The following is a 27,591-nucleotide window of genomic DNA, read 5'->3' on the forward strand; positions in this document are numbered from 1 at the left end:
CTAACTGTTGCATACTTTGGGCAATCTTATTCCCTTATCCTGTTCTGTCAACACTTTTTCTCTGATCTTGCTTCAAACTACTTTTGCTATTCAAAATAGTTTTTAAAGTTCAGCAATTCTGCAACTACTGCCCCAGGAATGTGTTTTAAGTCACAAATGCCCGATCAAATTGGCCACAGAAATCATGTTATCACTTAATTATGATATTTCTCTAGCATTCTGGTTAGCTGTTCTTTTCTCACTTGTGTTGATGAAAGATGAGAGAATTGTAAGGCAAACACTTGCTACACCTCCAGCTCTTAGTTCTTTTTGACTTTCAAACTTCGCATTCTGGAGAGGGAAACCCAGAATCCTAAACAGGCTTACCGTGACATAAAGTAGGTTGGAGGCTCTACACCACTTCTATCAGTAGCTTCACTTGAGTTTCCTAACTCGAACTCTGCTAATTTAGTATCGTGTCAGGAGTCATCCTACATTGCAGCGTTTCTGAAGAAAGTCAATTTAGTACAAATTGGGAGACCTATTTACTCTCTCTCTATCTAACACATACTGTTCATCAGCAAGGTTCCTAAGGACAACAACCGGTATTTGAAGAAAACAATCCCTTTTCTAACTTCTGAATGTGATTCCAGCATGAACCAACACACTTTCATTCGAAACAAAATTTTCAAGAAATTCTATGAGTACTTCATAATTTACTGCTGTCTTTTGAAAATTCAACTTTTACATAAAGATATCTGTATTTTATTATTATAATCATATATTATCCTTAGGTAAAGTTTTCTTTTCATTGAGAATATACATATGCATATATATGTGTGTGGGTATGTGTGTATCTATCTATATATATATATGTATGTTACTTTGAGGTATGACTGAATTTCTCACAAATACAAGCAGAGCTTTCCTCTCCTTCTGCTATCAGTTTTAGGGAACATATTGCTTCTTCAGTACTGTCATGCCAATAAATCATCCCAGATTACTAGCAGTCATACAGGACTAAAGTATACCATGCATTTTCAAGGAAATCTGCTATTTTCTTTTCAATCAGATGAGCAATGTGAAGAGACTGCGGCCACGGCTCAGTGCGATTCTCTTTAAGCTGCAGTTTGAAGAGCAGGTGAACAACATCAAACCTGACATCATGGCTGTCAGTGCTGCCTGCGAAGAGATAAAGAAGAGCAAAAGCTTTAGCAAGTTGCTGGAACTTGTATTGCTAATGGGAAACTACATGAACGCTGGCTCCCGGAATGCACAAACCTTCGGATTTAACCTTAGCTCTCTCTGTAAAGTGAGTTTGTTTTCTTAAAACACGTACATGCCTGAACATTTTTTCCTAAATGTCAGCTCTGATTCCATTATTTAAATATTTTTATTTTGACGGGCTCATTATCAAGAATTTGAACTGAACCATGAACCCAAACCCAGAGTGTACAGAACTAATTTACTCAACCTCTGAACTAAATCCAAATATTAATTTTCTCTGATCGGTAAATTCAAGTGAAGGACTTTTGCTTAATAGCAAAATTATGTCATAAAACTATGCTTTCTCAAACTAATGAAATAGAAAATCAAAATATTATTTAAACCTCATTCAGTTCAGGTACTAGTATATGTTGGTTCTTATGCTCAGTATTGCTTCTAAGAGTTTTTTCTTTACAATTCTTAAATATTTCTTTGTACTTTTTTTTTTTAATTTTTATTAGTGAAACACCATGAGGTACAGTTGTCGACTAACAAATTTTTGTGCTTGGATTTCGGTCATACCATGATCAAATACCCATCCCTCCACCAGTGCCCATTTTCCACCACCAAGGATAATATCCCTCCCCCCCCCCCCATTCCCCCCATCCCCCCCTGACACTGTGGCAGGGCATTTCCTTTTGTTTTCTCTCTCCTTTTGAGTGTTCTGATCAGCAAAAGAGGCACTGAGTGGCAAACATGTTCAGTCCAGTCTACTTTCAACCTGCATCTCCCCTCCTGGGAGGATCCTCCAAACACCCTCCATTTGGTGCTCCCTTCTCTATCTGAACTGTCCTTTCCCCCAGAATACCCGGCTGGCCTCTTAGCTATGGAGTAATCTTCCTGGTGTTGATCTCAGCTATTCTTGGGTATTAATCTCATATTTTGTTACTTTATATCCCCCAGATGAATGCAATCTTTCTATGTCTATCCCTCTCTTTCTGACTCATTTCGCTTAGCATGATACTTTCCATATTGTACCACTTGTATGTAAAGTTCATGACTTCATCTTTTCTAACAGCTACATAGTACTCCATTGTGTAGATATACCAAACTTTCTTTAACCAGTCATCTGTTCTTGGGCACTCAGGTTTCTTCCAGTTTCTGGCTACTGTAAAGAGTGCTGCAATGAATAAACAAGTGCAAATGTCACTTCAACTACACATTTTTGCCTCTCTGGGATATATTTCCAGGAGTGGTATCGCTGGGTCAAATGGGAGCTCAATTTCTAATTTTTTGAGGAACGTCCATACTGTTTTCCAAAAGGGCTGAACCAGTCGGCATTCGCACCAACAGTGAAGGAGTGTCCCTTTCTCGCCACATCCGCGCCAGCATCAGTTGCTTTTGTTCTTTTGAATGTGGGCCAGTCTCTGAGGTGTGAGATGGTATCTCATTGTGGTTTTGATCTGCATCTCCCTGATGATTAATGATGTAGAGCATTTTCTCATGTGCTTTTTTGCCATTCGGATTTCTTCTTTGAGAAAGTCTCTGTTCATTTCCTTGCCCCATTTTTGGATGGGGTTGGATGTTTTCTTCTTGTGGAGTTCAACCAGTATTTTGTATATCCTTGATATCAACCCCTTGTCAGATGTGTATTCGGCAAATATCCTTTCCCATTCTGTAGACTGTCTTTGTATTTTGGTCACTGTTTCTTTGGAGGTGCAGAAGCTTCTTAGTTTAAGATAGTCCCATTTATCTATCTCTGTTTTCACTTGCTCGGCCAGTGGCGTGGCATCTTTGAAAATACCATTAGCCTCAATGTCATGGAGGGTTTTGCCAACTTTGTCTTCAATGTACCTTATGGTTTCTGGTCTGATGTTGAGGTCTTTAATCCATTTTGATCTTACGTTTGTACATGGTGTTAGGCAGAGTTCTGAGCCCATTTTTTTGCATGTAGCCGTCCAGTGATGCCAGCACAATTTGTTAAAGAGGCTTTCCTTACTCCACTTCACATTTCTTGCACCTTTGTCAAAGATTAGATGATCATATGATTGAGGGGAGATGTCCGTGTATTCAACTCTGTTCCATTGGTCTGCAGTTCTGCCTTTGTTCCAGTACCATGCTGTTTTGATTATTACCACTTTGTAGTAAAGTTTGAGGTTAGGGAGGTTGATTCCTCCCATTTTCTTTTTCCCAAGAATTGCTTTAGCTATTCGTGGGGGCTTATTATTCCATATAAATTTCAGGAGTGTTTGCTGCATTTCTTTGAAGAATGTCATGGGTATCCTTATAGGGATTGCATTGAATTTATACAATGCTTTCGGTAGTATTGCCATTTTGACAATGTTAAGTCTCCCGACCCATGAGCAGGGGATATCTTTCCATTTCCTCATGTCCTCTTTTATTTCCTGAAGTAGCGTTTTATAGTTTTCTTTGTACAGGTCCTTTGCTTCCTTAGTTAAGTTGATTCCTAGGTACTTGATTTTCTGGGGCACAATTGTGAACGGGATTGATTTTTTCATGTAACTTTCCTCTCTCTCACTGTTTGCGTATAGGAAAGCCATGGACTTTTGGGTATTGATTTTATAGCCTGCAACTTTACTATACGAGTCTATTGTTTCTAGGAGTTTTTTGGTGGAGGTTATTGGGTTCTCTAAGTAGAGTATCATATCATCTGCGAATAGTGAGAGCTTGATTTCTTCCTTTCCTATCTGAATGCCCTTAATATCTTTTTCTTGCCTAATTACTATTGCAAGTACTTCCAGTACTATATTGAACAGCAGTGGAGAGAGTGGGCATCCTTGTCTTGTCCCTGATCTTAGAGGGAAGGCTCTCAGTTTTCCCCATTGCGGATGATGCTTGCTGTAGGCTTGTGGTAGATGGCTTTAACTATGTTGAGGAAAGTCCCCTCTATACCCGTTTTGGCTAGGGTTTTCATCATAAAGGGGTGATGGCTCTTGTCAAATGCTTTCTCTGTATCTATTGATATGATCATATGCTTTTTATCTTTTCTTTTGTTGATATGGTGGATTATGTTGATTGATTTCCGAATGTTAAACCATCCTTGCATCCCTGGGATGAATCCTACTTGGTCATGGTGTATGATCTTTTTGATGAGTAGTTGGATTCTATTTGCTAGTAGTTTGTTGAGGATCTTTGCATCTGTGTTCATCAGGGATATCGGCCTGTAATTCTCTTTCTTTGTGGTATCTCTGTCTGCTTTTGGTATCAGTGTGATATTTGCTTCATAGAAACTGTTCGGAAGTGCTTTTGATATTTCAATTTTGTGGAAAAGATTAAAGAGCATTGGGAGTAAGTCCTCTTTAAAGATTTGGAAGAATTCACTAGTGAATCCATCCGGGCCCGGACTTTTGTTCTTGGGGAGACTTTTTATTACCATTTCAATTTCCTTGATGGTGATAGGTCTGTTCAGGTATTCCAGGTCTTCTTGGTTCAGCCTTGGGAGTCTGTAGGAGTCTAGAAATTTATCCATTTCCTCGAGGTTTTGATGTTCCGTGGCATAAAGCTTCTCAAAGTATTCCCTGAGTATCCTTTGAATTTCTGTAGTTTCTGTTGTAATGACCCCCTTTTCATTTCTGATTCGGTTTATTAGGGTTTTCTCTCTCCCTTTCTTTGTTAGTTTTGCTAGGGGCTTATCGATCTTGTTAATTTTCTCGAAGAACCAGGTAGTGACTGAAAGTAGAATGAAAGGGAAGGGAAAGGAGGAAGGAATATAAAGGGAATGGTCTGAACAAGGTGAGTTTTAAACTTGATGACTGAAGACATGGAGAGAAACAAGTAAAGCAGCAGGATAAGGAGCAAGATTAAGTCCACACCTAAGCGTCTGTTGCTTAAAAGATTTTACATTTCTGGACTCGAGCCAATGACCAAAATATGCTTTTATGACTTCCCTCATGCTGTGCTCAAAGAGCTTTTGATGGGTGGTTAGTTCCTAATGATGATGTGTAATAAGTAGCCTGATGTATTTTGCACACAGCAATAATAAATACCTGCAAATCAACGGTTGTGCAATAGACACAACGTTGTATATGTTCATTATTTTGTAAAAATTAGACATCCTTTCTTATTGAGATAACTTCACTGGTCCACTGTAATTTTTAAATCATTAACAAATTCAATGCTTGCTGTGATTATTTTACTGCTAGTGAACCTGTAAACCGGCTAATCTGCCTCCAGATAATGGAGTTAACTTTATTTTCAGGCAACAATGTCAGATATTTTGATTATTCCTTTTAGAAGCCGTCTGTTGTACAAAAACAAAATAAGTATTACAGTTTTCTATTTATTATTAGCCTTCGTGTCAACTTGAAAGCATGTATTGAACAAGATGATATCTCATCATGTTTATCAGAAGTAGCAGCTTGATCTTTGACAATTGCGATTGAATTTTCACACTGAGTATAAAGCATTTGGTTTGATGATAAGCCCCTACACAAGGAATTCCATATGTATTTGACAGTAGAAAGACAGAGTACTATTTTAAGCTGTTACAACATGCTGGGTAATTGCATGCATTTTAACATTCTATACCAAAAATCTTTTAAATGCCCCTTTACAAATTTAGCATAAGTATGAAAAGTGACTGGAAAATCAAATTAAATTATTAACTTTACATTGTTTTGAAATGCATGATTTGTGAGTTCTGTATATGAAGTAGTTTCAGAGATCCATCTTTATGTGTCAGAGTTGATCTATCTTTAATAACTGAGTTCAGAGAAGCAAGGTCTTCTTTTGTCTCCCAAATTATTGGAATGGCGGGTGATTAATGTAAAACTTAAATTATAGACACAGGGCAAGCAAAAACTAGAATCTATTAGTTCGAAATAAATTTTAAAAAGTGAGAGTATAAGTATCATGCTATGTGAAATGAGTCAGAATGAGAGGGACACGCATAAAATGACTACACTCACTAGTGGAATATTCAAAAAAAAGCATAATATGAGACTGACACGAGAGCACACATAAGGGCCTGGAATATTACTCCATAATTGGAAACCTGTCCCATGAGCTGGGGGAGAAGGCAGCTGGAATAGAGAAGGGGTCACTAAGTCATGATGGTTAGAGGGATCATTCGGGATGGGAGATGTGTGCTGAAAGTAAAGGACCAAACGTGATAGCATCTCAGTATCTATAATGTAAGCCATAGTGCCCAAAAGGGAGGGAGGGAGGGAGGGAGAGGGAGGGGGGGAGAGAGAGAGAGAGAGAGAGAGAGAGAGAGAGAGAGAAGAAAATTGGGGAAATTGTCTGCCGTAGAGGCAGGGAGGGTTGGAAAGGGGAGAAGGATATACTGGGGACATTGGTGGTAGTGAATGTGCACTGGTGGAGGGATGGGTGTTTGATCATTGTGTGACTGAAACTTAAGCAGGAAAGCTTTTTAACTGTATCTCATGGTGATTCAGTTTTGTTTCTTTTTTTTTAAAGTGAAAGTATAGGGATGAATTTTCTCCAGTTAGAAGTGAAGTAAAATCATGGTCATGAAACTTCATGAACTGGTGGTGGTGGTTTTTTCTGATATGCCAAAACTGAATGTCACAAGAAATTTTATATGTCTATCATTTAAAGGGAGAATAGGTATATAGGTATTCAACCATGCTCATGGAAAAAGTAACTTTTTCATGATGCAACTCTATCAAAATGATTTTAATTTAGATACTCTTTCCTATCTATACTATCCCTCAACAGTTTCACTAGCAAATTTACACTCAGAATCTTTAGTACAGGGCTCTCCTAGAGAACCCTCATTGTGATATACAAAAATACTTTTTTGTTACAGTGATACTTCTCCCAGTTTAACTATGAGAGTTAAATGTTCTCACTTTTTTAAAATGGTAAACTATAGAATTTATAGAGAAATGGATAAACTGCCATTCATAACATCCTTCAGATTATTATTGGCCTTTACATAAAAACTGGATAATGGAAATATTGACGTTATATTATTTTTAGGACCTGCCATAATTATACAGAAATCCAATTAGCAGATGATATTAAATTTACCAAAAATATTCATCTAGAAAATGTGTGTGTGGTTAGATTTGAAGTACTTGTAGAGAATATGTTGGATAGGACCAAGATCATTTTTTAATCTTGAGTAAGATCAGCATTGTAGGGAAGAGTGAATAGACCCAACCATCAAGGTACAGCATCATTTTAAAATATATGAGATGATTTTCACTTGTAAATTAAAAGGCGAATGTTATCTATCTACACAGAATCCCTGAAACATGAATTTAATAACATTTACTAATATTTGGGCTGGAGAGATAGCACAGTGGTAGGGTGTTTGTTTACCTTGCACGTGGCTGACCCAGGGGTTCGATTCCTCCGCCCCTCTCCAAGAGCCCGGCAAGCTACTGAGAGTATCTTGCCCGCACGGCAAAGCCTGGCAAGCTACCCGTGATGTATTCAATATGCCAAGCACAGTAACAACAAATCTCACAATGGAGACATTACTGGACCCACTCGAGTGAATCAATGAACAGTGGGAGGACAGTGCAGTGCAGTATTACTAATATTTAATGGATGTGTGTTTTCTGAATAACAAATTTATTCTGGTCAATACTGTATGGTGTAGCTTTAATAGGTAGCTCTTTGTTCTAGGTAAGCAAATCAAGTGAAATCATATAATGATGTAATACATATATAAATTTTAGATTTCTGCTAATTATAATAACTTATTTTTCCCAATACTATGAAAGCACTATTTCAGTAGAGCATGCAGTATATTCATCTAAAATGTGAAGTTATCAAAGGATACCTAGTAATGGGGCCATATGATGTGGAGTTAGATATTAAAAGGTTGAGAATATCACAAGCAATTTTTATATATATATATATATTTATGTGTATGTGTGTGTATATATATATATATATTTCTCTTCCTAGTACATGGCATTTTTTCCTTATCTCCTGAGTGTTCCTTTTATCTGAATAGGCCAACAAAAGCAGAATACATTCATTGAAGGTAAAGGTAAAGGTAAAGGCCCTTCCGTTGATCGTCGATTTGCTCGAGCGGGCCCAGTAACGTCTCCATTGGAGACTTTGTTGTTACTGTGTCTGGCATATCGAATACTCTCGGTAGCTTGCCGGGCTCTCCGAGAGGGGTGGAGGAATCGAACTTGGGTCGGCCATGTTGGCCGCGTGTAAGCTGTAATAAAAATTTAGAAAAAAGCTTTTCCTCTATCTTTAATGTCTCCGCCAACTCAATGATTTCTTGAAGTTCTGAACACCTCCTTTTGTAGACATAGATTGTTCACTAAGAGCACCATTTAAGAGGTTCTGATGCATCTTCCTCCCAGAAACCAGCTGCATTAATTCAGCATATATAAATTTAGATCCTAATTAGTAGCATTATTTTATTTAAAGTCCCTCAGGAGACTTTAATATACAGAATTAACAAAGATCACTTTTATCAGTCTTGTACTTCACTTTATTATCCCAGATGAAAAAAAAATGAAATTGGTGGCCTGGACTCTGCCGTCAAATATAGAGAAGCAGATACAAAACAAAATAAGCACAAATAGCTTTATTTCATTTAAGGATGTGTGATGAAATAGTTCCCCAAACTTCTGATTTTCTTTTGCACCAAGCAGAATACTGTTTTGAAAATAAGGAAAAGTAGTGACACGAGTATGAATTAGAGGCAACTAAGATAATGGCTGTTGTCTGAGACTTTGTAAAGTTTTTACATATCTAATTAGAATGTAAGAATTTAGAAGAAGCAAGCAACAACTACCTTTACCTTTTAAATACATTAATTTTATGAATTTTTTTAAAATTTTATGTTGATGTTCATATTCACCAATATAGCCCTTTTATTGATTCTATTATTTGAAAGAAAAACCTCCACCAAACAATTTCAATTTTTTTATTTGCATTTAGTGGTTTAGAAGAATTTTTATTCTTTTTCAGATTCACAAATCATGCCAGCAAATTGGCACTCTTTGAAAGTAAAGCAGTTTCTGGCCAAATACTTACAGATAACAAATGCCTTTCTTATTTTACATCTAGCCAATTAAATCACTAAAATACTGACTTACAAAGCATTGAGAAATGATTTAGAGCTTTTCCCCACTTTGATTCATTCAGTAATCTGTGTAATCTATAGCATTTTCAAAAAACGTTTAATTAGCTTTACTAAGTAGTGGTTTTGATTACTTTTATTCACATTACTTTTTCCCCCCTCCAATTGCTCTTTAACATTGAAAATTAGAATTAGTCTTTAAAAGAATGATCAAAGTGTGGTTTTGTTCACAAATACCAAATACAAAGCATGGGTGTTATTATATCAGTGTTCTCATAACAAGGTTTTGCTTTCCCCAATTATACAGTCTCTGAATATTTTCAGTACCATGATTATATTGTCATACACTGCTTAGTAAGATTTCAGTCAATGATGAACTTTGCATTTGACCATGGTGTCTTGGGCCATGTTTTGTAACCTTGATTATAGTATTGGGTTGTACTTCATCTAGATTTGAAAAATTTCGTGTTCTAAAGTTTATCCAGTTACTGAACCATTTGATACATTTCTCAGAAAGTATCCCCATAGTTTAGTGATTCATGATTGTAGATTACTACGACCCTTCAGAGGCATATGTAAAGCAAAACTTACCTACTTCCCCTAGTTTAGTCTAGCTCCCTGGAATAAATGTTCTGAGTACATTATAATATATTAAAAAATCAAAAGTAATATATCCAATTTTTCATACTCAGATTCTTGTTTACTTCCTTTTATCAAGTGTCTGCAGTATTTCTATAATTTGGGCATCTGAGCCAAAAAATGCAAAAATGTCTGTATAGTGATGCTTTTATTATTATTAAACAGTTATATTTAGGAACTTTTGTTCCTTGCAGTGGAGAGGGTAAGAATATATTCATAGTGAAACCAAAGACATCACCAGAATGGGAAATTATAAGTCATTTTCTTTCATGAACATAAATGAAAGAAACAAAGATGAAATTATCCTCAAAATAATAAAATTAAAAACATGAGTATAAAAGATTACATACCACTATCAAATGGGGATTTATTCCAGGTGTGAAATACTGATTCAACCTTTGAAAATCCATCATAATGACATGCTACAGCTGTAAAGTTATAGATTGCATCATGTTTACTGATAAGGAACTGACACATTTTCCTATGATTAGAAACAAGACAGAGGGTCCCTTCTTACTATGCTGATTGCCCTAGGAATACTCTTAGCTAATGCAATAAGACAAGAAAAGGAAATGAAAGTGGGAAGGAACTAGTAAATTCTCTTCTCATGGTTGAAATGATCAACTACATATAAATCTACCCTTCAAAAAAAATCAAAAAGAAGAAATCCTTTCTAGAACTAAAAAGCAAAGTTTATGGATATGAGACTTACATGAAAAATTTCTTTACTTTCCTGATATCAATGATAAACATTTAGAATTTGTAGTTTAAAATATTTATGCTTGCATCAACAGTTATTATTAATCTAATTGTGTGAAAGGTTCTAAGGGAAGACAAAATTTTTGAAAGAAAATTTAAGATATCAAATAAATTGATATATCATGCTCATGAGAACAGTATTTAGTGTTAGCAAGATATGCTTCCCAAGGTTTTATTTGTGGATTCAATGAAATTTCAATAAGAATATCTGCAATACAGACTGGAGTTGATAGTTAACAGGTAAGGAAGGCGCTCGCCTTGCTTGTAGCCAAACTGGGTCCAATACCTGGTCCACCCTGCTGAAGGAACAATCTTTCAGCACAGAGTCATGACTAAATTCCCAAGCACCACTGGATTTGGCCTCCAAACAAACACACAAAACCACCAGAATATTAGCAATTTGTTGAGAATGATAAAGGACTTTAAAAGGATTTATATGACTGCGGAATCACATAACCAAAACAAACTGAAAGTTGAAAAACTGACTTCTAGATTTATTATAAAGCTACCACTACAAAAATTAGTGTTGCCCACCCCCCCAAAAAATAGAAGAAAATAGAAAGTCCAGAAATGGATACAAATGTCAAATGTATATTTGACAGTAAGAATGATGATTTAGTGGAAAAAGAATAATGTGTTCAAGAACTAGAGTTGCAAAAATATTATGTGTATCTAGACACAGATACCTAAGTGTAAAAATGGCAAAATGTATACAGTTTATAGAACATAATAAAGGAGAAAAATCTAGATTACTTTGTTTTATGATTTTTTAAGTACATCGAAAGCCTGATGCATAAAGTGACAATTGAAAGGCAAGAACAATTTCATTGAAATTCAAAGATTTTGCTTTGCAAAAGACATCGGTAAGAAAATCAGAAGACAAACTATGCTGGGAGGAAATCTTGGCATAATACACCTGTTAATTGTTTTTATCCAAAATGTGTATAACCAATACAAGCAGGAAAACGTTGGTCTTGGTATCAAGCCTGTTGTGATGGCCTGGAGCTTAGATTCCTGTTATTGCCCATATTTCTTCCAACTGATTCCATGGGTCGTTACATTTTGTGATTCCTACGCCACAACAAAGAGTTCAGTTTCTGGTCTCCAAAAACCAAGTGTGAGCACACAACTGTTGTGTGAGAACTCCAGGAAGATCTATTTTTTTTTTCAGTTCCTATGAGGCTGAATTTGCTCTAAAATAGTCTGTTAATAGATTAAAGGGTAAAGTTTATTTGATTTAAATGAATATAATTGACTATTTTATATTGAAGGACATGAGCTATTTTAAAACTCTTGATGATAGAATATTAATAAACAGATAATTGAAAAGTGTACTGTAATAAATTAAAAAGATTTACTAAGTACATAAACTTTATATGTAGAAATTTCTGTGCTAAAATTCAAATTTTGAATTTTCAAAATTTTGAATTTGAAGAATTTTAAAAATTAAATATAATTCAGACAAGTTGTATAACTGAATAATGGAGCAAACCAGCCTTTTGTAACTATTGAAGTCCATGATAGTCTTAAGACTTGTCTTTCCATTGTTTTTGTAGAAGATTCCTGATATTAAATAAATATCAAAATTAATCACTATATTTTGCGGTGGAATATGTTGCATTGATTTATACTCCAGTCTGGAAAAGGTTAAACTTGATAGAGATCTTTTCACACAGCCATTTGTCAGCACTAATCTATTAGCAATATGGAAAGATTTACCACCTGAGTAATAGGATTCTAGTGGTATTTCATTGTGTGTGTGTGTGTGTGTGTGTGTGTGTGTGTGTAAATAGATATATAAAGAATATTAAGTTCTTAAGACTAGGTATGGTTTCATGATGGTGGGTGTGTTTTTCAGAGACCTTTCAGACTAGAATTATATTTATAAGGCTTTATAACTTAAATTTGATTCTTTTCTGTTGCCTTACTACCATCTTTGTCCTCTGTGTTTTTAAGAATTTTACTGTTTTCCATGAATGATAATAAGATTGCAGATTTTTGTGACAGAGCTGAAATTTATAATAGTTAAGTGTAGTTTAATCTTCACACAGATTCTGCACTAAATTATTGTCAAACAGTAGCTTGCATTATGTGAGATGCATTACTTCTCTCCAGTCATTTTTTTAATAGCATTGTGTTTAATGCTAATTCCTTTCTAATAGGAATGCTAAGTGTTTTGGGCCATAACTGTGTATTATCTGGCTAGAATCTGCCTTACTGTAAGTACTACATAATAAAGAACTATGCCTGTTGAACTCAGCATTAGAACTTTGTAGAAGTTACAGCCCTCTAGAACATTCACAGGATCAATTCAGCGTTCTAATAATTTTGTTGCTTTGCAAACGTTTAAGAGTAAGGAATCACTACTGATTTGAAACATACAAGATTATATGAACCAAGAATGGGAAACAGAATTTCTCATTTGACAGTTTTCAACTCACTTTCATTATTCAGAGTAAGAGAGTATTATTCTTTGGATTTTCAGAATTACAAGAAGATATTTTTAGGATTCTCTACCTGCCCCCCCTCCACTTAGTGATCAAAACAATGAATATTCTTTAGATGTCATCCAAATTTGTGCTGAATACCTTAAAAATATTCCAAAACCTTGTGTTGTAGCTACAAAGGATTTCTACACAAGACTGACAACTAAGCCATGATTTATTACAGGATCTGCTTTTAACATTATTTTGTCTGGAATGAACAGAGCAGTTGGAGAAACTCCATCCATCTTTTTTGTTTATTTGACATCTATGCCACATTAAATGTACCTTAAAGAAACAATATATAAATAAGAAATTCTACTTAACAGTGATGATTACTCTTCAGTAAGATAAATCTCTTGACAGTGATACAAAAGGAATCCTGTCAAGCACTGTCTGTTAAAATTTAAATACAGCATATTTTAAGAACCAAAAAGAATTTTTAAAGCAAACATTTTAACTTTGTTTTCTTCTCAATAGTTTGCTTACAAAGTGAGCCCAAATTCTCTCTCCAAGAAAATGAGCAGTATCTCCCAGATTCTACTTTTATTAGTTCAATTGCTGATTATGCATGATATGGGTCATCAGTAAAAATAAAATGCCCTTTTTAGTTTTTAATGCTCATCAAAAAGATAAGGGATATAAACACATTTTTGTTGCCTTTTAATGCTTTGAGAAGTATGTTTTTAAGTAACTGGATGGAGGAGAGAGTAGAGTAATTGAGGCAGGAAAGAGTCCATGGCATCATCCTGCAGTTTTCCTCACATTATTAGACTCGAGTGAAGAAGTTTCATGCTAGAATTTAGAGCTTTGTGCTGTTTATAAGTGCAACATTGCACATGATCCACAAATGATGGCCATCTATATTTCCTTTCGGAACTTACATTTTATCAGGGTTAATTTTATATTTATTTAGAAATTCGATGATAAGTTGTTGCATTTAGAAATTGTGAAATGAAGTCTTTATGAGGAAGAAAGACTTGGGCGCTCATTTCCTATTCAGTACACATATGTTTTAATATTGGATTGTTACCAATATGCTACTTGCTAATCAGTTGATGTTTTCAATAATATAGTCAGGATAATACCCTTCCCCATAATTAGTGCTTAGTTTTATGATTATCGCTCAATAACTAGAATGTTTGTTTGACCTGCATACTTAATATTTTTTAAACTGGTAGGTGCTATAAAGACTACATTATGTTCAAGAATTCTAATTCTGAACTCTTACTGCTCATGAATAAAGATTAAGATTGATCCAGTTGGCCGTTGTTGAATCATAGAAATTTCTTGATATATTAATCCTAGCAGTTGCTGGCTGTTTAACTATGTCACAAATGCTTCTAGAAAATTCTTTTCAGGCTTTCCACAGTGTAATAATACATGTTGTTTGTTTTTATCAACATTCCACTTGGGCAGTGTATCTAAGTTGCAATGAAAGAAGCATGATATGGAAGTTTATATACACTAGTGGCAGTGGAAAACTGAGTTCACAGCATGGGCATATTTCTGAGATATGTTTTAGATGTGGGAGGAAAAAGTTTTACAAAGTTTTAGAAAAAGAACAATAACATCAAAAACAACTTTTATGCTAATGGTTGTTTATATTAGAGAAAACTGTGAAAGTTGGCAACTTTTACAGATTATAGAATGAAAACAATCTATAGCCTTGAAAGATAAGTTTTCCATATCACATTAACTTTCACTTAGGAACTGAAACAGAAAGAATTCTTACCCAGCTGAGAGAAAAAATCATCTTTGATCTGAGATTACAACTGGTTTTCTTCATGAAATTACTGCAAGTTAAAAAATATTTTTGGAAATATTTGTCATTGTTTTTTATGTACTATGTGTACTCTAGTAACACTGTAGTTTATTCTTCATACTTTTGAAATAAAAAATTAAGTTTAGTTCAGTTTCATACCTTAAATAAACTCTGAAAATAGACCCAGTTACTTGTCTAAAGCTTTGTAACTAGACTTTGTCCAAGTGATACTTAGAAAGCAACTTTTCAAGTGTTTAATACTTACTTTTCAAAACTATAGTGAACTTATTTATTTCTTATTTATAAAATACAGTTTTACATCATTTGGACAACTATCAAAATAATTTTTACTCTTTTTTTTTCTTCTCCCCTTCTCATTCTGTTTAGCTAAAAGATACAAAGTCAGCAGACCAGAAAACAACACTACTTCATTTTCTGGTGGAAGTATGTGAAGAAAAGTATCCTGATATCTTGAATTTTGTGGATGATTTGGAAAACTTAGACAAAGCTAGTAAAGGTTTGTGTTTTCATATAAACCATTTCACTATTCTGGGTTTCCAAGTCATACATAAAGGTTCAAATAATCCTTGTATTTGAATATATTGCCAATCTGGCAGTGTTACTTTGTTTTTTTTTATGTCCGAGTATAGCATTTTAAAAAAGAGAATGGTGTAAAGACACATTTTAAGAGTTAACATTAGTGGAACATGGTTTTAGTTTGTTTAAATACATCATTAGGTTCTGGGTTCAAAACTATGTTGCTTTGCACTTTAAATCTTATAAGTCTTTGCCGCCTCACCTTTTACCTACCAGGCCACCACTGCAGTGGTGTTCCCTGATTGAAAGTCAGACACAGCACTCAGAGACTATTACATTTGAGAACCAGTGCAACCGTTAGTCAGCTTACCCCTTGTGCTTGGATTTTTATTTTTCTGTTTAAATAATTTCGAATTATTATATAATTGCTTAATGACTCTGTCCACTTTGCTTGTGCAGCCTGCTTTCCTTGTCCCTATAGAGATAAAATTCATTCATTGTTTCGTGATTTTCAAATTTTAAATGCCCCCCTTTTAGTGCCTGCTGTGACCTTAGATCAGGTTATAAATGATTATAGAAATGTTAAGACCTCGTTATAGTATGATTTAATGTTATTTTTTTTTCTGACTAAAGAATTGAGTTTTAGGTTATACATAACTTGGTTGTTTGGGGGACTGAACTTGTCTGAAAATGCCAATTTATAGGTAAAGGCCCTCCCGTTGATCATTGATTTGCTCGAGTGGGCCCAGTAACGTCTCCATTGGAGACTTTGTTGTTACTGTGTTTGGCTTATCGAATATGTCACGGGGAGCTTGCCAGACTCTGCCGTGTGGGCGAGATACTCTCGGTAGCTTGCCAGGCTCTCCAAGAGGGGCAGAGGAATCGAACTCAGGTCGGCCATGTTGGCTGCGTGCAAGGCAAACGCCCTACCACTGTGCTATAGCTCCAACCGCATTTATATTAAGAGACAGAAATGAATGAATACATATTTTGGGAGAAATTCAGTTGAAATGATGGAGTGGAGTATATTTTATTTTTGCGTGAACCACTGGTCATTTGTATTGTCAGATATTTTTGTAATTTTTAAATTTTTTTTCTAAAAATGGAGACTTGTCAGCTTTTAATGAAGGATACTTTAAAAGTGAATAATCGAACTTAAATTTTAAGATATTACTCTCTAGCACCTTAAATTGTATCATGCTTTGTTAAATGGGAATTGCAGCACTTTAGTTGCCAAAGAGTCCTATGATTGGGTGAAATTTCCTTTGACTCTTCCTTGAGATGTAAGTTTCCTTGACTTGTATGCCGTAGACACTATGCACTAGCGGATGGAGGAGAGTGAGAGTTGGAAATCACTAGTTTGACTTTTTGGGACCAGAAAGAAGCTTTTAACTTTAATTTTCATTTCTGCTTCCCACTGTTCTAATGATAATGGAGTTACTTTATTTGCTCTCTGCTACTCTAAAATGTAACAGTATTTTTTTAAATAACATCCATATTTGCATATGTGATTTATTGGGATATAAAAAGGGACAAATAATCAAAAATGTTTTCTCATAGAAAGTCTGAGGTAGAGCAGAAGAACATAGTGAAATTATTTTTTATTACTTCTATTCTAAGTTTTCTAAATATTTAAAGTAGTCTTTAACTGTGGATCCAATAGCTCAAGAAAGGCTACTTTCCTAAAGTAAGATTTCTAAAATTTAAAAACATTTGAATGAATGTGATGAAAACGAAATGAAAATGTGTTTCTTTGATGAGCATTAAACTTGGTAAGTAACAAAATAGTAGATGCAAATTGTTCTATAAAGGAACCAGAGAGATTGTACAGCATTTAGGGCACTTGCTTTGTTCACAGCTCACGTGGCTCTATCCCCAGCACCCCATATGGTTCCCCAAACCCTGACAGTTTTGGTCCATAAAATCAGTACCAGGAGTAAATCCTAAGCACTGCTGGGTAGCCAAGAAAATGAAAAGGAACATTAGTAATACATATATAGATGTATACATCTTTGTATGTCGATATACGTATACATGCATATAAGTGGGTATGTATATACACCTATATGTATATATGTTTGTATATGTATATATTGTATATATGTGTTTTGTATATGTATATATTTTTAATTTTTTAAAAATTTTTATTAGTGAAACAAAATGAGGTACAGTTGTAGACTTACAAATTTTTGTGCTTGGGTTTCAGTTATACAATGATAAAGTATAACTTTGGCATATCTACAAAATGGAGTACTATGGAGTACCCATCCCTCCACCAGTGCCCATTCTCCACCACCAATGCTCCCAGTATCCCTCCCACCTCCCAAGCTCCCCATCCCCCCCATCCCACTCCGCCTCTGTGGCAGGATATTCCCTTTTATCTCTCTCCTTTTGGGTGCTGTGGTTTGCAAAAAAGGTATTGAGTGGCAATCATGTTCAGTCTATCGTCTACTTTCAGCATGCATCTCCCATCCTGTGAAGATCCTCCCAACACCCTTTACTTGGTGCTCCCTTCTCTGTCTCAGCTGCCTTTTCCCCTAGCATGTGCGGCAGGCCTTCAAGTCATGGAGTGAACCTCCTGGTACTTATTTTGACTATTCTTGGATGTTAGTCTCCTATTTTCTTACTTTATATATTCTGCAGATGAATGCAGTCTTTCTGTGCCTTTTCCTCTCTTTCTGACTCATTTCACTTAGCATACTTTCCATATAGTACCACTTGTATGTAAATTTCATGATTACAATTTTTGGGTGGTGGGGGATCACACCTGGCGATGCGCAGGGGTTACTCCTTGATCATGCACTCAGGAATCACTCCTAGCAGTGCTCAGGGGACCAGTGGGATGCTGGAAATCGAACCTGGGTTGGCCGCATGCAAGGCAAACACCTTACCCGCTGTACTATCACTCCAGGCCCTGATTTCACCTTTTCTAACATCTACATAGTACTCCATTTTGTAGATATACCAAAGATTCTTTAACCAGTTATCTGTTCTCGGGCGCTCGGGGTTTTTTCCAGATTTTGGCTATTGTGAACATGCAGCAATGAACATAGAAGTGCAGATGTCATTTCGACTATAGATTTTTGCCTCTCCGGGATATATTCCCAGGAGTGGTATTGCTGGATCAAATGGGAGCTCCATTTCTAATTTTTTGAGAATCGTACATATTGTTTTCCAAAAGGGCTGAACCAGTTGGCATTCCCACCAGCAGTTAAGAAGAGTCCCTTTCCCGCCCCATCTACCTCAACACCTGTTGATTTTGTTCTTTTGGATGTGGGCCAGTCTCTTTGGTGTGAGATGATATCTCATTGTTTTGATCTGCATTTCCCTGATGATTAGTGATGTAGAGTATTTTCTCATGTGCCTTTTAGCCATTCGGATTTCTTCTTTGAGAAAGTTTCTGTTCATTTCATTACCCCATTTTTGGATGGAGTTGGATGTTTTCTTCTTGGGGAGTTCAACCAGTGCTTTGTATATCCTTGATATCAACCCCTTACCAGATAGGTATTGGGTAAATATTATTTCCCATTGTATAGATTGTCTTTGTATTCTGGTCACATTGGCTTTGAAGGAAGAAATAGAAGTTAGAGCACTAAAGGACCTATACAGGGCTTTACACCCCAAAAAGAAAGAATATACAATCTTTTTCAGTGCACATGGAACATTTTCCAAAACAGACCATGTGCTAGGCCACAAAACATACCTCAATAGAATCAGGAAGATAGAAGTAGTATCAACAATCTTTTGAGGTCACTATGCACTGATGATAGAAAAAATCACACAGAGACACCGAGAAATAAATAAAATACCTGGAAATTAAACAACTCAATGTTGAACAACAAGTAGTCAGGAAGGAAGTCAAGGACAAAATCAAAAGATATCTGGAAACAAATGAGAATGAAGACAAGAACTAAAAGAACCTATGGGATGCAGCTAAATGCATGTTAAGAGGAAAATTTATAGCTTTGCAAGCATTCCTAAGGAAGGAAGAAAGGGCTTACATAGATAACCTGACCTTACAGCTCAAGATCTGAGAAAAAGACCAACAAAAGGAACCCAAATTTGGCCAACAGAAAGAAATAATAAAACTTAGAGGACAAATTAACAACATGGAAACCCAAAAATAATCCGAAAGGTCAATGAAGCCAAGAGCTGGTTCTTTGAGAAAATAAAGAAGATTGATAAATTCCTAGCAAGACTCACAAAGGAAGAGAGAGAACCCTAATAAACCGAATCAGCAATGAAAAAGGGGACATCACAACGAAAACCAATGAAATTCAAAAGATCATGAGACTACTTTGAGTCTGTATGCCATGAAACAGGAGAACCTAGAAGAAATGGATAAATTCCTGGATTCCTGCACTCTCCCAAGATTTAACCAAGAAGACTTGGGATAGACCCATTCATATCAAGGAAATTGAAACTGTAATGAAAAGTCTTCCCCAAAACAAAAGCCCAGGCCCAGATTGATTCACTAGTGAATTCTTCCAAACATTTATTTATTTTTCTTTTTTTATTTTTTATTGAATCACCATATGATACAGTTACAAAGCTTTCATGTTTGAGTTTCAGTCACACAATGATCAAACACCCATCCCTCCATCAGTGCACATTTTCCACCACCAATGACCCCAGTATCCCCTTCCCATATCACAACCCTTCCTCTGCCTCTTTGAGAAAAAATTTCCCCCATACTCTCTCTACTTTGGTGCATTATGGTTTGCAGTATGGATACTGAGAGACCATCATGTTTGGTCTTTCATCTACTTTTAGCACACATCTCCTATTCTAAACAATCCCTCCAACCATTTACTTAGTGATCCCTTCTCTATTCTGGCTGCCTTCTCCCCCAACTGAAATGGAGGTTTAAAAAGCTGTTATACATAATATGAGACTGACACTCAAGGACACTATTCTTCCAAACATTTAAAGGAGACCTGTTGCCAGTTCTCCACAAGCTTTTCCAGGAAATTTAAAAAAAAAAAAAAACAAGTCTCCCAAACAGCTTCTATGAGACACATATCTCCCTAATATCAAAAACAAAGACACCACCAACTAGGAAAACTATAGGCCAATATCCCTGATTAACACGAATGTGAAGGTCCTCAACAAAATATTAGCAAATAGAATCCTAGAACTCATCAAAAAGATCATACACCACCACCAAGTGGGATTTATCCCGGGTATGCAAGGATGGTTTAACATTCAAAAATCAATCAACATAATTGATCGTATCAACAAAAGTAAAGATAAGAACCATATGATCATGTCAATAGACGCAGAGAAAGCTTTTATAAGATCCAGCACCTATTTATGATGAAAACTCTCACCAAAATGGGTTTGAAGGTACTTTCCTCAAGATAGTCAAAGCCATCTACAACAAACCCATGGCAAGCATTATCCCCAATTGAGGAAAAAGTAAGGGCCTTTCCTCTAAGATCAGGTATAAGACAAGGATGCCCACTATCACCACTTCTGTTTAATATAGTACTTAAAATAGTGGTTAGGCAAGAAAATGACATTGAAGGCATCCAGCTAGGAAAGGGAGAAGTCAGGCTCTCACTATTCACAGATGATACGATACTATATCTCGAAAATCCTAAATCCTCTACCAAGAAACTCCTTGAAACAATAGACTTGTACAGTAAAGTCACAGTCTATAAAATTCCCAAAAATCCATAGCCTTCCTATATTCAAATAATGAGACAGAGAAAAGTGACCTGAAAAAAAAAATCCTGTTCACAATCATGCCCCAGTAAATCAAATACCTCGGAATCAGCCTAACTAAGGAGGTAAAGGACCTCTAAATGAAAACTACAAACTGATTCTCCACGAAATAAAAAAGGACATGAGGAAATGGAAACATATCCCCTGCTCATGGATAGGAAAAATTAACATTGTCAAAATGGCAATACTCCCCAAAGCATTATACAGATTCAATGAGATCCCTATAAGGATACCCATGAAACTCTTTAAAGAAACAGATCAAGAAATTCATATGGAACAACAAATGCCCACGAATAGCAAAAGCAATTCTTGGGGAAATTGAGGGGAGGCATTACCCTCCCCAACCTCAAACTCTACTACAAAGCAGTAGTAATTAAAACAACATGGTACCGGAACAAAGGCAGTGCCACAGACCAATGGAACAGGGTGGAATATCCGTATACACAGCTCCAAATGTATGAACATCTAATTTTTGATAAGGGGGCAAGAAATGTGAAGTGGAGCAAGGAACGCCTCTTCAACAAATGGTGCTGGCATAACTGGACAACCACATGCAACAACAACCAAAAAAAGGGCTTAGACCTCAATCTAACACCATGCACAAAAGTCAGATCTAAATGGATTAAAGATCTCAACATCAGGCCAAAATCCATAAGGTGCACTGAAGATAAGGTCGGCAAAACCTTCCATGATATTGAGATATTGAGGTTAACGGTATCTTCAAAGACGACCCTCTACTGACCAACCAAGTGGAAACAGAGATAAACAAATGGGACCATCTTAAATTAAGAAGCTTCTGCACTATATATATATATATATATATATATATATATATATATATATATAGTGATAGCACTGGAGTGATAGCACAGCGGTAGGGCATTTGCCTTTCACGCAGCCAACATGGCGAACCCGAGTTCAATTCCTCCGCCCCTCTCGGAGAGCCCGGCAAGCTACTGAGAGTATCTCACCCTCACGGCAGAGCCTAGCAAGCTACCCGTGATGTATTCGATATGCCAAACACAGTAACAACAAAGTCTACAATGGAAATGTTACTGGGCCCGCTCAAGCAAATCGATGAACAATGGAAGGACAGTGACAGTGATATATATATATATATATATATATATATATATATATATATTTCAAATCAGTGTTGTAAAGAGCTTAACAATACACTGAAAGTCTTGTGTTTTTTTTTTCTGGCAAAAATATGTTTCATTAATAGCTTCCTCAACATTAGGTGTAATAGATTTAAATCATGGCTAACTTTTCTGTTAATAGAGCCTTCATTTCTGACCAGTTCTACATCTTTCCACTATATCTGAAACTGAACACTAAGAGGGAACATGATTCCCCTTCTTTTTTATTTTTTTCTATTTTGGGACTTATATTTTTAGATTTTTTTTTGCTATGTATTTAGCTTTTTAGTATGCATTTGATTATAGCTAAAATTATGTATAGATATGATAATATTCTGCCTTAAACTATATTTAGCTTTCATAAGGGCTTGCAGAGTGCTAAATTGGTAATTAGATTATCTGTTTTCTCTTTCCATGTACCTGTGGGGCACTCTGGGGCCCTAGGGGCTCTCATTTCCATCTGTTAGTTAGGGGGCTTGCATATGTGTCTGGGTCAGCAGATCCTGTTAATATTTCTCACAGGGGGCAGCCAACTTCTTTGAAATAGAAAAGCCATCACTGAGATGATTTTTTTGTATAGTGCAGGTGATTGTTGAGCATAATTTCTTTTTATGATTACATAACCATATTAATGAATGGGATTCTAGATGAATGTAATGTTTGGGATGAAATAAGTCTGTGTTTACTTTGGGAATTTCAGTGCTCTTATCTATCATCATTTAAAAGTTTTTGGATTTGAATTCTCCTCAGTGAGCTATCACATGAATTAAAAAGTACCTTTGTTTTTGAGACATAACAAATCCTGGTCATTAGGTACTCCTGGATCAGCAGGGGGGACTTTCATTGCAACTAATGAGCTTACTCGTATGACAATTTCAAAATATCTACTTCATTAGGGTTGCTGCTTTTCTGAGAGATAATGGCTTACAGCTTTTCTGTTGTATTTCCTCGGAAATGTTTTGGGTCATTATTGTATCTCTGTATGCCATTGTAATCTTTCTTTCTGGACTTCTAAAGATGGAGTACAATTTTTACTTGTTTAAACAGTTGAAAGAATTAGATTACTCTCACCTATAGGAATTGTATTGATAATTTCATAATAACCTGTTTTCATTATTGAACTGGAATTTTATCAATTAGTATTCAATAAAAAAAATTCTGGTTCTCTGATGTTGTTTGGGCTGTATTAAAATAAGGGTCAGTTTACAGCATCACCTTGTTCTGTTTTCTCTTAGTTAACACTGTCATAGGTTCACCATAAATGTCTTCTCATTATTCTTAGAAAGTTGTCTCTGAATATCGGAAATTCCCATTCAAATTATCTTTATTAATCATTCATTAGCATGAGTATATTTGTGCTTACTCTGTTTCAGAAACTCTCTGATCTCGCACTTGGTTCAAGATAACGTGTCTTAGTATCTCCAAGTCTTCCGCATTCACATTTATCTGGCTTTGAACTCTTAAAATTCTTTCCTTCTGGGGTGGAGAGATAGTACAGAGGGTAAGGAGTTTCCCTTGCACATTATCCAGGTTCAACCTCTGGCATCCCATATGTTCCCCTGTATACTCCCTGGAGTGATTCCTCAGTGCAGAGCCAAGAGTAACCCATCAACACTTCCGGTGCCCCCCCCCCCCAACTCCCCTAGCAAAAAGAAAAAGCAAAACAAAATATATTTCTTTTTCCCTCCAAGTCTGTGTACCTCTATTGTTGTTAGAGTATTATTACTCTAAGTATCATTAGTCTAATTATTATTATAAACCCTAATAATTGCTATTACATGATAATTATTGCTGTCACTTAGCAATTATTATTGCAAGCCTAATTATTATTACTAAGTATTATTAGCCTAAAGTTGTACCCTTCTTTGGTTCTCCCTTAGAGTTTTTTTTTCTTAGGCAATTTCTTCAGTTCTTCAGGGCTTAAACAATATGCATTAATGAATTAAAATCCGCTAGCCTTCCCTTCTGAGTCCATACTTATATGTTTAGCAGTTCACTTTTTTACATTTTCCCTCCAGCTGCATCTCAGTATGGACATTATAATATCATATAATGTGGCCATTGCTTACTTCATTTACCTTCCCTCCTGCAATTTTAAGTGTCTGAAAAAGTCCCCCCCCCCCTTTTTTTGGCTTCTGTTTCAACTCATTTTCTTTTGTCTTATTTCCTCCATCTCTTTGTTGTCTTTGTTTCCTTAGCAGAGATCTGTGTGGTATATTCCAAGTTCAGTGTATGGGAAGTGGTCAGTATTTCCTAGAATAAATAGTCTTTTTTTCTTCTTTATCAATTGATGTTATTATATGTCACCTTCCTTTTGGTGCTTCTTTCTGATGCTAAATTTTCTGTATTGTACTCTTCCCTTAAAAATATGCTTTAGGCTTTCCAGAAAATTCAAGACAACTGTTAAAGAACTTCTTCTGTAATCTGTTTCACAAACTCTTGGGAATAAAATTTGCTTTTGAAAGGGTAATGTTTACTATAGTTTGGAGTTGTTTTAGTGACTAACCATTTATAATTTTTGTCATTTTTTCCAGTTTCTTATTTTTAGTTTACAATAGTATTTTTGATAGCTTTTGATTTCCTCCCTCCATATTATTAACTATTTTAGGACTGTTTATTTGCTTTAGCTTGTAATTCCATGGTTTGACCCATATAGTTATCTACTCAAACACATCTCCTGATTCCTAATTTTTCATGACTTTCCAACAATTTATGATAAATGTCTTACTAAATACCAAATGTTTATCTTTTATTCACCTACTGTGAACACTTAGAAGACTTAATTTCCAGGTGGCTGCCACCTGGAAACTGCATAGTGTTTGAAAATTTTACATTCATCTGCTATCACGAACAAAGTATTTTCAAAGGCTTCCATTAACATCCTTATGTTGCAGTCTTCCAAAGGTGCCAATTAAAATGTAGTTAATAAAAATTTTGAATATTCAGTATTAGTTACTAATTCAGTTGCATTTTATGTTTTAAGTTTAAAAGTAAATAATATATATATATATATGCAGCAGTATTAGCATGCTTCGCACTGTATTAGATGTGAATGTTATGTCATTGGAGGTTGTAGGTTAAGGCCTCTTAATTTTTATGAATTAATGATTCATTTATTTCAAATCAATTGTGGGATATTCTAATTTTATGAAAATACATAGTAGTGTGCATTTCTGCCAATATAATGAAGTAATTTGATTGGATAATTTATTATTCTTGAGGGCCTTTATAATGATTTATTTAGAGAAGACAACCATATAGGATATTACTTTCATTGAGTTGCCAGTGAAGAACACAAAAGAATATTTTGCTATGGGCTGAATTATGTGGAAGCCTTTCATCTAGCCTCTAATCTCCCATAATGTGTCTGTATGTGGAAAAAGGCTTTCAGAGAGATGATAAAGTTAAAAGAAGCCATTAGAGTGTACTCTAATCCAGAATGACTTGTGTCCAATGAGGATGAGAGGATTTGGACACAAAGGAACCCTGTGTGTGTGCATAGAGGATTGTGTATTTGAAGGCAGAGTAAGAATGTGGCTGTCACTAGACCAAGCAGTAAAGCCTTAGAAGACGCCAAACCATGAGATACTTGACCATTGATTCCAGAAATCTGAGAACAGAAATTTCTGTTGTTTTAGCCACTCACTTGTGATATTTTATGAAGACCTACATAGAAAACAACTGTCATTTTAGACTTATTTGGGGGGTTGGAGAATAGAGTAACTTATTGAAAATAAAAAAAAAAAACTGATCAGCTAAAGAAATAGTTATAGCCCTGCTATTATGAATATTCACAAGTAATTAGTTTTGGTATCTCTAAGATTTTTGTGCAAACCATGAATTATCATGATTTTAAATAATTACAAGTATGCCTCGATTACTTTTTTGATTAGATATGACATGCAAATTAGTACATGTATTAGGAAATATTGAGGAATTATAAATATATTCAGAACATTCACAGTTACATTAAGGCTTAGATCTCTGCCATCTCTTACATTTTTTTTAGAATGCTTTTTTTTTTTCCCCTTTATTTTATTTTATTTTTTTTAAAGTTGTAGATTTACAATTTTTTGTGCTTTGGTTTCAATTATACAATGATCAGATACCCATCCCTCCACCAGTGCCCATTTTCCACCACCATGGATAATATCCCTCCCACCCCCATCCCCCCATCCCCCCTGTCTCTGTGGCAGGGCAATCCCCTGTGTTCTCTCTCTCCTTTTGGGTGTTGTGGTCTGCAAAAGAGGCATTGAGTGGCAAACATGTTCAGTCCATAGTCTACTTTCGACATGCATCTCCCCTCCTGGGAGGATCCTCCAAACATACTTTATTTGGTGCTCCCTTCTCTATCTGAACTGCCCTTTCCTCTAGGATACCTGGCTGGCCTCTAAGTTATGGAGTAATCCTCCTGGTGCTGATCTCAGCTATTCTTGGGTATTAATCTCATACTTTGTTACTTTATATCCCCCAGATGAATGCAATCTTTCTATGTCTATCCCTCTCTTTCTGACTCATTTTGCTTAGCATGATACTTTCCATATTGTACCACTTGTATGTAAATTTCATGACTTCATCTTTTCTAAGAGCTACATAGTACTCCATTGTGTAGATGTACCAAAGTTTCTTTAACCAGTCATCTGTTCTTGGGCATTCAGGTTTCTTCCAGTTTCTGGCTATTGTAAAGAGTGCTGCAATGAACAAACAAGTGCAGATGTCACTTCGACTATACATTTTTGCCTCTCTGGGATATATTCCCAGGAGTGGTATTGCTGGGTCAAATGGGAGCTCAATTTCTAATTTTTTGAGAATCGTCCATACTGTTTTCCAGAAGGGCTGAACCAGTGGACATTCCCACCAACAGTGAAGGAGTGTCCCTTTCTCGCCACATCCACGCCAGCATCGGTTGCTTTTGTTCTTTGGGATGTGGGCCAGTCTCTGAGGTGTGAGATGGTATCTCATTGTGGTTTTGATCTGCATCTCCCTGATGATTAATGATGTAGAGCATTTTCTCATGTGCTTTTTTGCCATTCGGATTTCTTCTTTGAGAAAGTTTCTGTTCATTTCATTGCCCCATTTTTGGATGGGGTTGGATGTTTTCTTCTTGTGGAGTTTAACCAGTATTCTGTATATCCTGGATATCAACCCCTTGTCAGATGTGTATTCGGTGAATATCCTTTCCCATTCTGTAGACTGTCTTTGTATTTTGGTCACTGTTTCTTTGGAGGTGCAGAAGCTTCTTAGTTTAAGATAGTCCCATTTATCTATCTCTGTTTTCACTTGCTCGGCCAGTGGCGTGGCATCTTTGAAGAT

The 27,591-nt window shown here is 35.7% G+C and overlaps 1 protein-coding gene across 4 annotated transcripts in view; it reads left to right on the forward strand.

The window, feature by feature from the left end:
• Positions 1-27,591, forward strand: part of DIAPH3 (diaphanous related formin 3) — a 553,005-nt gene that overhangs the window by 312,276 nt on the left and 213,138 nt on the right. For all 4 annotated transcript variants that reach the window (XM_056109828.1, XM_056109829.1, XM_056109830.1 and 1 more), the window contains 2 exons: positions 1,052-1,291; positions 15,260-15,389. In XM_056109828.1, the coding sequence (XP_055965803.1) occupies positions 1,052-1,291; positions 15,260-15,389 (370 nt within the window). The remainder of the gene's footprint in view (positions 1-1,051; positions 1,292-15,259; positions 15,390-27,591) is intronic.

This window comes from Sorex fumeus, unplaced genomic scaffold (assembly GCF_029834395.1).
Source record: "Sorex fumeus unplaced genomic scaffold, SorFum_2.1 ptg000008l, whole genome shotgun sequence".
Taxonomy (NCBI): Eukaryota; Metazoa; Chordata; class Mammalia; order Eulipotyphla; family Soricidae; genus Sorex; species Sorex fumeus.